Source organism: Chanos chanos, chromosome 5 (genome assembly GCF_902362185.1).
Source record: "Chanos chanos chromosome 5, fChaCha1.1, whole genome shotgun sequence".
NCBI classification, from domain to species: Eukaryota; Metazoa; Chordata; class Actinopteri; order Gonorynchiformes; family Chanidae; genus Chanos; species Chanos chanos.
In genome coordinates, this window is record NC_044499.1 from 35,903,761 (window position 1) to 35,916,337 (window position 12,577).

The 12,577-nt window shown below is 41.1% G+C and overlaps 2 protein-coding genes across 2 annotated transcripts; both read left to right on the plus strand.

Annotated features, from left to right (window-relative positions):
- Nucleotides 1-513: 513 nt before the first annotated feature.
- On the plus strand, nt 514-5,940 carry ednrab (endothelin receptor type Ab). Its single transcript, XM_030774009.1, has 8 exons — nt 514-526; nt 934-1,515; nt 2,168-2,295; nt 2,497-2,695; nt 3,837-3,989; nt 4,422-4,555; nt 5,364-5,472; nt 5,800-5,940. The coding sequence occupies exons 2-8, from the start codon at nt 991-993 to the stop codon at nt 5,938-5,940; spliced, it is 1,389 nt and encodes a 462-aa protein (XP_030629869.1). The 5' UTR covers nt 514-526; nt 934-990.
- A 2,052-nt stretch (nt 5,941-7,992) lies between these two features.
- Nucleotides 7,993-11,597, plus strand: LOC115813241 (transmembrane protein 184C-like). The gene is made up of 10 exons (XM_030775857.1): nt 7,993-8,109; nt 8,362-8,492; nt 8,736-8,772; nt 9,180-9,385; nt 9,799-9,873; nt 9,957-10,050; nt 10,304-10,416; nt 10,558-10,657; nt 11,003-11,174; nt 11,314-11,597. Exons 1-10 carry the CDS (start codon nt 7,993-7,995, stop codon nt 11,595-11,597), a joined length of 1,329 nt encoding a protein of 442 aa, XP_030631717.1.
- The last annotated feature ends 980 nt before the right edge of the window (nt 11,598-12,577 follow it).

Sequence of the window (12,577 nt, forward strand, 5' to 3'; positions counted from 1 at the left end):
TTTTCTAGATCTCTTTGTACCTAATTTAGGTCCATACTGTGGCTTCTGCTCATTTTATATTTCTAAGTCTTTTTATTCGACCTGTGTGCTGTGTAATTTCCTCAGCAGAGAGATGAACTGGGTGGTCTTTCTCTGTACTGTTTTACAGTGACAGGACTTTCTCCCATGAGCTCATACATGGTTTCAGATGTGTGTATGTGAATAGAAGAGTACACTCACATGTCCCCATTAGATAGACAGCCAGAGAGAAGGAGTGAGAGAGAGAGAGAGAGAGAGAGAGAGAGACAGAGGAAGGGAGGGAGAGAGAGAGAGGGGAGGGGAATAGTGATAAGAGGGAGAGTTGGAGTGGATACAGACAGACAAGCTTAAGTGAGACAGAACACACTTGCTTAAACATTGGGACACACACAGACCTCTAAGCTCTCTCTCCTGGAACAGACTGCTCCTTCAGATCAACCTTGAGTTTCTGCTTTGGTGGAATTTTGTACTGTCTGGGAGGCACGGAGACAAGAACCTAGTAGGAGCGGTAAGAAAACAAAAAAAACCCTGACTTAACTTTTTTTGTGTTTTCATGTGTGTCAGTATTTAAAGCTAATGGGACTATAAACCCCCCCCCTTTGCATCTAGAATTTTAGATGAAAACAGCAGGAAGCACTGTTTACTCTACTGTCCTTATCTCTTCTCATATCTCTCTCTCTCTCTCTCTCCATCTCTCTTTCTTTCTCTTTGTCTGCTACAGATGTTACAGTAGACTGTTTTTTAAGAATCTTGTTAGATTATCTGAAAAAGCACAGGTTTAGAGCAGATTACTGAGATGGCAGTTCATGTCATGAGTTAGGGAAGTGGAAGGTTTGTACAGAATGTTAGTATTTATAAACATCATGGTCACGTCATATTTCTGTTTTTTTTCCCCCTCGCGTACACTCTCTCCAGGAAAAAACAACATTTCCTGCTCTTTCTATCTCCAAAGTCTGGAATTCTGAGATCATAATGTACTCTCCCATGTGGCACTACATCTTGATTGTCATGACAACCATGTCCTTTGAGCTGATTGGTGGAAATTGTCAACAGAACGACACAAGTGACTTCTTTCTCTCAGATGACCCAATGACCATCCAGTCACCTCGTAAGAAAAGCCACAGCAATCCCTCGGCCCAGACGTGGGAGCCTGAAGAGTCAACAGTGGAACCTCCGGGGTCTAATCACGTACCCCTGCACTTGGTCTCTTCCCTCTCCTCTTCCTCTTCTGTGGCGTCTAGTAACAGCTCAGTGCACGTTCGTCCCGTGGCACCTCCCCGCTGTTTACGGAGCACGTCCATAACGACACTGTTTAAGTATGTTAACACGATACTGTCGTGCGTGATATTTCTGGTTGGAGTGGTAGGCAATGCCACGCTGCTCAGAATCATCTACCACAACAAGAGCATGAGAAATGGCCCTAACGCTCTCATCGCCAGCCTCGCCCTAGGAGATCTCATCTATATTGCCATAGACATCCCCATTAATCTGTACAAGGTACTACAGACAGTCACATGCACACATGCCGGCATGTGCACGCATGTACACACACACACACACATACACACATACACACATAAACAGACACACACACAAACACACAGCCTCTCTCTCTCTCTCTCACACACACACACACACACACATAAATGCATATACGCACACACACACACACATTCACACACATACATGCATATATGCACGCACACACACACACACACACTCTGAACTCACCTTCAAAATCATAAATAGACTCTTGAGACACGCACACACACACTTAAAACACATAAAAAGGAGTCTACATATCCATACATATTCCTACCTTCACAGGCAAAAAACAGAACAGACATAGTTCTATGTGTGCATTATTGATATGCTCCAGCGTGTTGAGTGTTTCTCTGATATGAGCCCCCAAAATAAACATATCAGACTGACCTGACACGTCCCTATACACACACACACACAGACACACAAAGACACACACAGACACAGACACACACACACACACACAGACACAGACACAGACAGACACACACACACAGACACAGACACACACACACACACACACACACACTCACACACACACACACACACACACACACAAAATAAACCGTCTATAGTGATGTGGTTGTGTTTATATATTTGTTTGTAGCTCCTGATGATGCGTTGGCCTTTTGATGATAGTGTGTTTGGACTCTTCTTGTGTAAGCTGGTGCCCTTCCTGCAGAAAGCCTCAGTGGGTATCACAGTCTTAAACCTGTGTGCTCTCAGCATTGACAGGTAACACAGATGAGTACCGATTCTGAATCTCTTCTGTGTTAAGACTCCTTCCAAAACTGAGTTTAATGTAAAGCTAAATAAACTGTGGATATTTAAATATTCAGTTTGTTGAGTAAAGTCATGGTCATAATTTGAAGGCTAATTGTTACGTGTGTGTGTGTGTGTGTGTGTGTATGTTTGTGTGTTTTTTAATGTGTGTAGGTACCGTGCAGTAGCATCATGGAGTCGTGTACAGGGTGTGGGTATTCCTGTCTTCACTGCGGTGGAGATTGTGTGTATCTGGGTGATATCAGTGGTCCTGGCTGTACCTGAGGCTGTGGGCTTCACTATGGTCAACTTTGAATACCACAACATCTCTATGCGAACCTGCATGCTCAGCCCAAACACAACCTTCATGACAGTGAGTGTATGCCACTACTCTATTGGGGGGGGGTAACAGATATTATACTTCAGTAAAAGTAAAGATACAGTGATAAAAGAACCATAAAAAGTCCAAAAAAATCCTTGAGTTTAATTTGGTATTTAATTTGAAAGAGTGTGTGCCTTTTAATGTACTCAAGTTCTCGCAAGCACAAGCTAAAATTAATGTTAATTTAAAAAAAAAAAAAAAAAGAAAAGAGAAGAAAAAAAAAACAGAAAAAGGGGAGTGTTTTCCCATCCGCTGTCTGGCAGGTCATGGGAATAATGCTGTACGGATCATGAATCCGCATCATTTATGGTCAGAACTCTAACTAAAAAAAACAAAAAAAACCCCAACGACACAAAAAAAAAGCCCTCAGCGTATGACTGACCGTGTGAAATGAAACACGTAATGACACTTGTCAGTACAAATTTATTGTAATTTATCGTTATTGTAAAAGTATATCATTTCTTCATAGATGTAGTCAGGCAGAGTGAAAGGTGATCATATTGCTGTTACTCAGTCAGAGAGCAGATCTACCAGTATACTGCTTAAGTACAGTGCTGAAAAGTACCAGTACCACTCCTGCTAGACCGTCTCAAACTGAAGAAGACTGAATGTTGTGGACTTCCTGATTGGTGGACACTGGTCTACCTGTAGCACTGAGGTGACATTCTACACTAGTTTAGCTTTGTTAACTTGGCTAATTTGAGAAGGATCTACGAACAGCTGTTTTGAGTCGAGGGAGATTCTAACTCACATTGTGTAGAAATGAAACACACTTGCATTACTGTTTTTTAGAGACATCACAAAACACTTCATTATCACCACTCGTTGTCATGTCGCCGTGGTCATGGCCTCACATGGGCCGTAGCTTTTATGAAAGATAGTGATCTGGAGGTAATATCTGTGTGTGTCAGCCCACTGCTGCATCCAGTAAAGATACATCACCGCATACTCACACTAATTACACAGTCACACAAGCTAAAGTCATGAGAACGCAGGTTTACATGATATTCATGACGTGCTGTATTGTTTACATGACTCTCTCCTTGTTACATGCTGAGTGTTCAGTGCTCACGTTTGGCTATGTGTGTGTGTGACTGTGTTTGTGTGTGTGTGTGTGTGTGTGTGTGTACAGTTTTACAGGGATGCCAAGGACTGGTGGCTGTTTGGGTTTTATTTCTGCATGCCTCTGGCCTGCACAGCCTTCTTCTACACGCTAATGGCGGTGGAGATGCTAAATCACAGGAAGGGAAGTCTGAGAATTGCCCTGACTGAACATCTCAAACAAGTCAGTCTGCTAACACTGCATCTCAACACATGCATTAGGATATCTAAAACTCAACTATCAGCAATAATCAGCAACTCAATGATCTTTCTCAAGGAATAGCGTCATATTTCTAATTCTTTGTTCACATTTTATGTTTCATGCGTTGGAAAAAAGTACACAAAACATTTTTCTTCTCTGTAGTCAGTTTGTTTTCGTACATAGTCCATTGAGAGTTCGTGGTCCCAATTGTTTTTCTAGGTTCTGTTTACAATTTGGACTGAGTCATACTCTTTCAGGGAACTGTTATACGTTATTTATGCAGCCTGGGGATACAGATTCTTAGCTCTTGACTTGTAAAACGACAGCTTGTTTATTTGGAAAGGAAGTGTATACAAAAACACATACATATTTTAACAAGTGTAAAAATGGATTTATATTTGTTTTTGTGAATAGAGACGTGAGGTGGCCAAGGCAGTGTTTTCTCTGGTCCTAATTTTCACTCTGTGCTGGTTACCACTGCATCTGAGCCGTATCCTGAAGAAAATGGTTTATACTCAGCATGATGTTGGACGCTGTGACCTACTCAAGTAAGCCAACACACTTCCCCTTACTTTTAATCTCATACTCCAAACATGTCTCAAGATGCACTTTTAAGGTGCACTTTCATTTCCGCAAATGAAGAACACTGTTCTACACTGGCCAGCTAGGCAGTTGCCCTGCATTCTGTAGTGCTGTAGTTTTGTAGTTGTAGTCTGTAGTTTTTTTTTGCTTTGCGATGCAATACTTTTGTTGTGATGTAAAAAATTATGATGCGTTCGTTTTTTTGTAATATAATCCTTTCTGATTTGTGATGTAGTAGAACTGTGATATGATTAGGCTGTATGACAGTTTTGTTATGTTACAATTTTGTGCTTTTGTGATGTAATTACTTTACAGCTTTTTGACACCCTGTTATTGTAGCATTATGATACAGTAGCTATAGCTTTGTGAGGTAATACATTAGGGGCTTTACTAAGTTGTAATTTTGTTTCTTTTCTGCTGAACCAACCTAGTGGTATTATGGTGTAGTAATAAAGCACTATTGCATATTTCCGACATTGGTATACTGGTATTGCAATTCAGCATGAGTTTGGTCCTGGACATTTGTAGCTTTTTGCAGAACAGACTTTGCAATAGAGAACCATTTTCTCCTTTAATCAGATTCCAGTATGCATTGTATACTTCATATGTTTGAGCAAGAGTAATTAAGCTTTGTTGATGTTATGATTCTATTTCACAATGACTGAACTATCAGGTCTAATGTAAGCTGAGTCAGCATTTCTGATTCAGTGGGTTGTGGCCTTGAAAAATGACTGTCTGTCTGTTTGTTTGTTTGTTTGTTTGTTTGTCTGTTAGTTTCCTTTTGGTGCTGGACTACTTAAGTATAAACTTGGCCACCATAAATTCATGTATCAACCCCATCATCCTCTTCTTTGTCAGCAAAAAATTCAAAAGCTGTTTCAAGGTATGATGTCAAGCCTTCTGTTATCGCCCAATTTCCTCTCTTCTTTCTCTTCCTCTGCACTCCTCTTTCACTTTCTCTCCATATCTCTCCTGTCCTGTGTGAAGTCTGGTTATGCTGTCTTATGGTTTGTGTGTGTGTACGTGTGCGTGTCCGTGCATGTGTGTGTGTGTGTGTGTGTGTGTGTGTGTGTGTGTGAAGGACCAAGACTTGTCTGCACTAATCGAATCAGAATATTAATAGCATATTGTCAACCTCTGAGATATTTTAATGAGTGTGTCTTACTTCTCTCCCCCCCCCCCTCTCTCTCTCACTGTCTGTCTTTCACAGTCTTGCCTGTGTTGTTGGTGTTATTCAAACTCGTTGCTAAGCAGCATGGTGCCTCTCAATGGAACCAGCATCCAGTACAAAACCCCTGACCTTAATAATCTGCATGCAGACCGCAGCCTACGCAAAGACAGCTACAACTGACCAGACACATTTTCCTCCATGCAAACATAACAACAAATTCCAACCTTGTAGATGGACTATGTAACATTTGAAATTAATGTCTCTAAAGTTTCAACCACCTCTTCATTGTTTTGCTGTTGAAAAGTGCACTGTCTTGGGTTGAGAGAAGATTTGATTATTTGATTGGTGATATGACTATTTGATAGAATATATGACTCAGCGAGGAGTGGGCCATGTCCAAGGAGTGGACACCTGGGGTCAAACAAGTGGTCACTGATATTCATGGGTCAATTTCAGCTCTGCCATAATCAAGAGGATGCACAAAGAGATTTTTCCCAGGGATATGACCGTAACTTCTTACAACATCACTGTTTCAGCCAAAGTTTTACTGCTTTGTGGCAGAACCAGCTTTCATTGGCTGTCACTGAGATCTGAGACTGAAATATGTCACATGTCTTTGTCAGATTACTGACAATGTAAACTTCTTGTACCATTCATTTTTTTATGACTACATATTTGTATAATACAACATTATATATGAAATGACATTGTATATTTGACATTAAGTCACTTTTATTGTTAAGGATGTGTATAACATTACTTGAAGTTATATTTATTTCCAACGAACAGAATTATATCAGCAAAAGCTCTGGAGAATATTGAATCTGTTGTTAGACAAAATGATTTAAAAGAACTGCCTGCTCTTTAAAGGATAGTGAAGGAGTTTTAAGAGTTTAAGAGTATTGTTCTTATGAGGGACTGAAATGAAATGGCTATTAATGAAGAGAATTTTCTGTTAAGAGTGACTTTCTGAAATACATCTTCACCAAAAAATAAGTATATTTAAAAAAAATACTCATAGATTACATTTATAATAAAGAACATTTTAAATATAGCTTTGTTTTTGTATTATCTTTATTGTTTGCACCGCACACTGAATATAAATTCACAGTGTGTGTGTGTGTGTGTGTGTGTATGTGTATTTTATCATGTATATGTGTTCATTCTGCCGTTTTTACGCACTCAGTTTTTCACTGGCTTGGCTGTACATATGTTTATCAACACAAGGAAAAACAAACCAGTGGAAAGTTCATATATGGGAATGTGCTTCTGTTTTCCTGAACCTCCGGCTAAGATTAAAGTGAACCAATAAAACATTTTCATTCAGTCACCTAATCTAATCTCCTGTTTTTCAGACATGTGTGGAACATTCTCTCTCTCTCTCTCTCTCTCTCTCTCTCTCTCTCTCTCTCTCTCTCCCTAAAATGTGCGTTAGCGGTTACCAACATGTGGCGGAGAATTGTGCCCTTGATGTGTGTGTGTGTGTGTGTGTGTGTGTGTGTGTGTGTGTGTGGTCTTTTCGTTTACTCTTGGACAAATCAAAGAAGAATACATGAACATAAGCAACAGAACATTCAAATGATTGGGAGACAGCGCTCACGTTCAAAAGCTAAAAACTACCGCCCTCTAGCGTATCAGTCTAATAATTGACTCAAGATGTTAACGCAGAGCAGGGCGTCAGATACGCCTACTCCCTACATCCAACCTAAGTATTAACAGCATCCTTAGACGATCTGCATGGGAAATCACCTTAACCATTTTAAACCTTTGATTTTTTGCTCTCTATAATGTAATATTATTTAATGTGACCTGCAATTTACAGAACATTCAGCCAGGGTGTTGCTGCTTGACCGTTGGTTTTGCGACGCTGAAAGGCTGCTACAGATAAAATCGATTCCACAGATTTACATCGCTTTTGTTATCCAACATTTTATCAAATCATCTCTCGTTGTGATGCAGTCGGAAGATAATGGGTTGATTCCACGGTGAGTTGCGCTTCGTGGATCTGGTTCGTTATTTTTATTTTGTTTGATTTTATTTTTACGGATTGTCATGACAAACACGATGCGCGGCATGCGTAAGCAACTTCCCGGATGACCCAGCCTTGATTTTGACACTGACTGTCCTAATACTTAGACTCTCCAATAAAGGAATGCACTGATACTTCAATGATGCGAAGACGACAGGTCGCCTCGCGTATCCTTGCTTGACCATCGACGCACTGAGGGAAAGATGCCGTGTACTTGCGGGAACTGGCGGCGCTGGATCCGGCCACTCGTTGTGGTTGTGTACATACTGCTTCTGGTGGTCGCGCTCCCCTTGTGTGTGTGGGAACTCCAGAAAGCGGAGGTGAGTCTCCCACTCTTGGTTTATGGTTATCTCGGTTTTATGTCTTTGACGATGGTGGTGCACATATCGGAGGTCGTAACTCTGTGCTCCATCAGTTCTCAACACTGACGTAATGTTTTATTCACCAGTAATCGCTTATAATGATGACATCAAGATTTTATTAAATGACAAAATTGTAATTATGTTATTTTAGACGCACTGTGCAATGTCATATGAAGCCCCGCGCCACCTCTTTCCCTGTGTTTTGTGTAGGTGGGAACACACACTAAGGCGTGGTTCATTGCTGGAGTGTTTGTGTTCATGACTATTCCTGTCTCTCTGTGGGACATCCTGCAGCACTTGGTTCACTACACACAGCCAGAGCTCCAGAAACCTATTATCAGGTCACCCCACCCCACACCCCGCACCTATTCTCTCTCTCTCTCTCTCTCTCTCTCTCTCTCTCTCTCTCTCTCTCACACACACACACAAACACCTATGACTTACTTACCTGGTATTACATGCTTGTAATGTTTACATATTGCATATGTTGCATTTTGCATTATAACAGGTGTAGTTTGGGCGAGCTGGTGGTATAAGCTTGAGTGTTTTCAGAGATTAATATGTCACATGTCATATCTCTACAGGATATTATGGATGGTGCCAATATACAGCTTGGACAGTGTGAGTGTCTTTCTCTTCACTTGTCTTATAATTTTCTAATAACTTTGGGTCATTAAGGACATTAGCTTTGTTCTCTCCAAAGTGATAGAACAGGAATTTAAAACAGGAATTCCTCTCTCTCTCTCTCTCTCTCTCTCTCTCTCCTTTTCTTGCTCTACCTCTCTCTCACTGTCTCACCCCTAAGTAACTGGTTTGTTGACATTATTAATTTTTTATTGAGAGAAATATTACAGCTGCATTTTCTCTCACCAAAGTAGTACTTTAGGTGACTTCTCTGTACACTTACACATATACCAGGTTTGGCATGCATGTTAGCACATGTATGTTTGTTTTTGTTAATTTTTTTTTCCCTTTGTGTGTGTGTGTGTATGTGTGTGCGTGTGCATGTCTGTGTGTGTAACTCTCAGTGGATTGCCCTCAAGTACCCCAGTATAGCGATTTATGTGGACACATGTCGAGAGTGCTATGAGGCGTATGTCATCTACAACTTCCTAATGTTTCTGCTCAACTTCCTGGAGAACCAGTATCCCAGCCTTCCTCTGATGCTGGAGGTCCAGGAGACTCAGAGGCTGCTTCCACCTCTCTGCTGCTGTCCACCTTGGCCAATGGGGGAGTGAGTCTCTCACTGCAGCTCATTCATATCCATGGAGCTTAATTGGCCTGAATGTTTACAGTATGTGGTTGTCCAAACAGTATTAGCTGGAAGAAACATAATTATCTTATCTCTCTCACTCACTCATTCACCCTTACACACACACACACGCACACACACAAACACACAAGTCACACACACACACACACACACACACACAATCACACAACTCTCTGCTGCTCCTGCTGTTTTTTTCATTTGAAACTCAACTTGACTAATACCTGCCACTTAAATCCTCCTTCCTTGGTCTAGCTTTTGACTGTGCTGCAGTTTTTGATGATTTTAGTATGAGTGTGTGTTTAAGTAAGCTCTGTATTTGACATATTGACTGTGTACTCTGTGGACATTATTTTTTTGTTTTGTTCTCTTCTCAGAGTTTTGCTGTTCAGATGCAAACTGGGAGTTCTACAGTACACTGTTGTCAGACCTGTGACCACTGTTATAGCACTGTGAGAGCCCCACGCATACACATGCACACACACACACACACACACACACACAATATTCTGTTAAAATATGTCTCTTTCTCTAGCATTTGTCAGCTCTGTGGGGTCTATGATGAAGCTAACTTCAGTTTCAGAAATGCGTGGAGTTACCTGGTCATAGTCAACAATGCCTCCCAGCTGGTAATTTACTCAAAAATTCACAGTATAATACTTTATAAAACATACACAAATGCTGCATATGGTTCAGTATATTGATTTGAATAGATACATCAGTGTGTCTAAAGGATTTCGTAACTATCTGAATGACTGCCTACAAACACTTGAGCTGAGCTTTAAGGTTCATCACATAACCTGAAGATATGCACACACTCTGCTGTACACTAGTAACTATTCCTCTGTTTTGTGTTTGTGTGTGTGTGTGTGTGTGTGTCAGTTTGCCATGTACTGCTTGGTGCTGTTCTATCGTACCCTGAGGGAGGAGTTGAGTCCACTGAGACCTGTTGGAAAGTTTCTCTGTGTCAAAATGGTGGTCTTTGCTTCTTTCTGGTACATGCACTTCTCGAACCATCTAAAATCCCGTCACAACTTATTACTGCCTGTTTTCAATTAAGGGCCTTTTCTAAATATCTTTTTTTATTTCTCTCTCTTACTCTCTCTCTCTCTCTCTCGTTTCTCCTCTCTCTGTAGGCAGGCAGTGTTTATTGCATTTCTGGTAAAGGTTGGAGTGATCTCAGATAAACATACCTGGGAATGGGACAGTGTGGAAGCTGTGGCTACAGGATTACAGGTACAGTTACCAAAAAACACAAGGCCCCAGGGGAGTATTCCAAGTACGTGTTTTAGTGACGAACCTGGGTAAGTTAACTCGGAGTAAGTAGTAAACCTCCTAATAGAAGAGCCCTATGGCTTTGTTTGCTAAGAGATTGAAGCCATAGGGCTCTTCTATTACGAGGTTTACTACTTACTTTGAATTAACTTATCCAGATTAATCACTAAACCACGTACTTGGAATATCCCCCTGCTGAAGAGTGCCGGAGTTTACCTGTCAACTATACCATTTTCAACATTTTACCTATTGTGATCATCATCTAACGAAGCACGTAATGTGTTGAATTCATTTGTCTGTCTGCAGGATTTTATCATCTGTATAGAGATGTTTGTGGCAGCCATTGCTCACCATTACAGCTTTACCTACCGGCCGTACGTGTGTCAGGAGGAAGAAGGCTCCTGCTTTGATTCTTTCTTAGCCATGTGGGACGTCTCCGACATTCGCGCTGACATTTCAGAACAAGTCCGCAACGTGGGTGAGTATGTTGTGTGCGAACTGTAGAATATCGGCTGTCCCAGGGGACTGTGTTTTGGGTGTGAGATGGAAATATTTGTGTTTATGAAATGTGTCTATTTGTATTTCTCTCTATGTTTATGTCTATGTGTGTGTTCCAGGGCGCACTGTTTTGGGACGACCCCGTAAGATGTATTTTGGCTGTGAAGAGGGTCTGGAACAAGGAGAACACACTGGTCTTCTCAGAGGAGCATCTCAGAACCTAGGGGAGGCAAACACTCTCTCTGTGCCCCCCTCGCCAAGAGGGCAGTACCAGGGGCTGGGTCACACAAATACACCCCACTCTCTCTCCGCTCCTGCTGGCTTTAATGCTTCCTCTTGGGAGAGTGACAGAGTTGTCAGTGGGTCCACAGCCAAGAACAAAGACACGAGGGTGGAGTCATAGTGCAGCACTTGGATGATAAACAGAGTCAGAACAAAGACCAGAGGAAAACACACACAACACACATACATACACACACTCACACAAACACATACACTATATTCTATGTCAGACATAGAAATAGTTCAGAGTGCTCTGGGGGTAACACACTCTAGATAAGAGCATTGGCTAATTAAACGAAATCATAAATTGTGTGTATGAACCTTTTAAAGTCCTTAACAAATGACAGACAGATCCATATAACCACTAACACACACACACACACACACACACACACACACACACACACACACACACACAGAGAGAGCACTGGCTTCATTACAGTTGTGAGTTTGGGACAAAGCAGTGCTCACACATTCTTTGTCAGTGCTTGTGACGTCAGGGTATTGTTTCAAGTTTGACTGTAACTTTCTAATGTTTCCATATTGTAGCTATGTAGTGTTCAGAGGCAACATGGTGTTGTTAAAAAGCTTGAGGTACTTCTGTATTTGGCACTTTACTAATCTTTACTAATGTATAGACTTTGTCAGAATGTCTGTGTTTTTATGGAGATTTACTGATTGAGGGGAAGTTTTGTATAGTCATTTGGTGTCATACTTTTAAACGCTGAACATTATCATGCTTGTGCAGACCTGTGAGTGAAATTCAGCTCTGGAACATACTGGACTAAAGACACAAATGCTCAGGTGTTTTTAGACATGCTCCAAACCGGTCTATGTGAGTGCTTGTGTGGTTATTTTGATGTGCAGTTATTGTGTGTGTTTAGGCGTGTTTAACAGTCAGCATACACACACATACACAGAGAGAGAGAGAGAGAGAGAGAGAGAGAGAGAGAGAGAGAGAGAGAGAGAAAGAGAGAGAAGCTTTCTGACTTTCAGAATTGATGGGTCTTTCAAGTAAAATCCAAAATTATAAAAATGCACAACTCCCATTGCTTTTCACTATTCAGATACCGCATATAATAAAAGGTCAATTTTGCATAT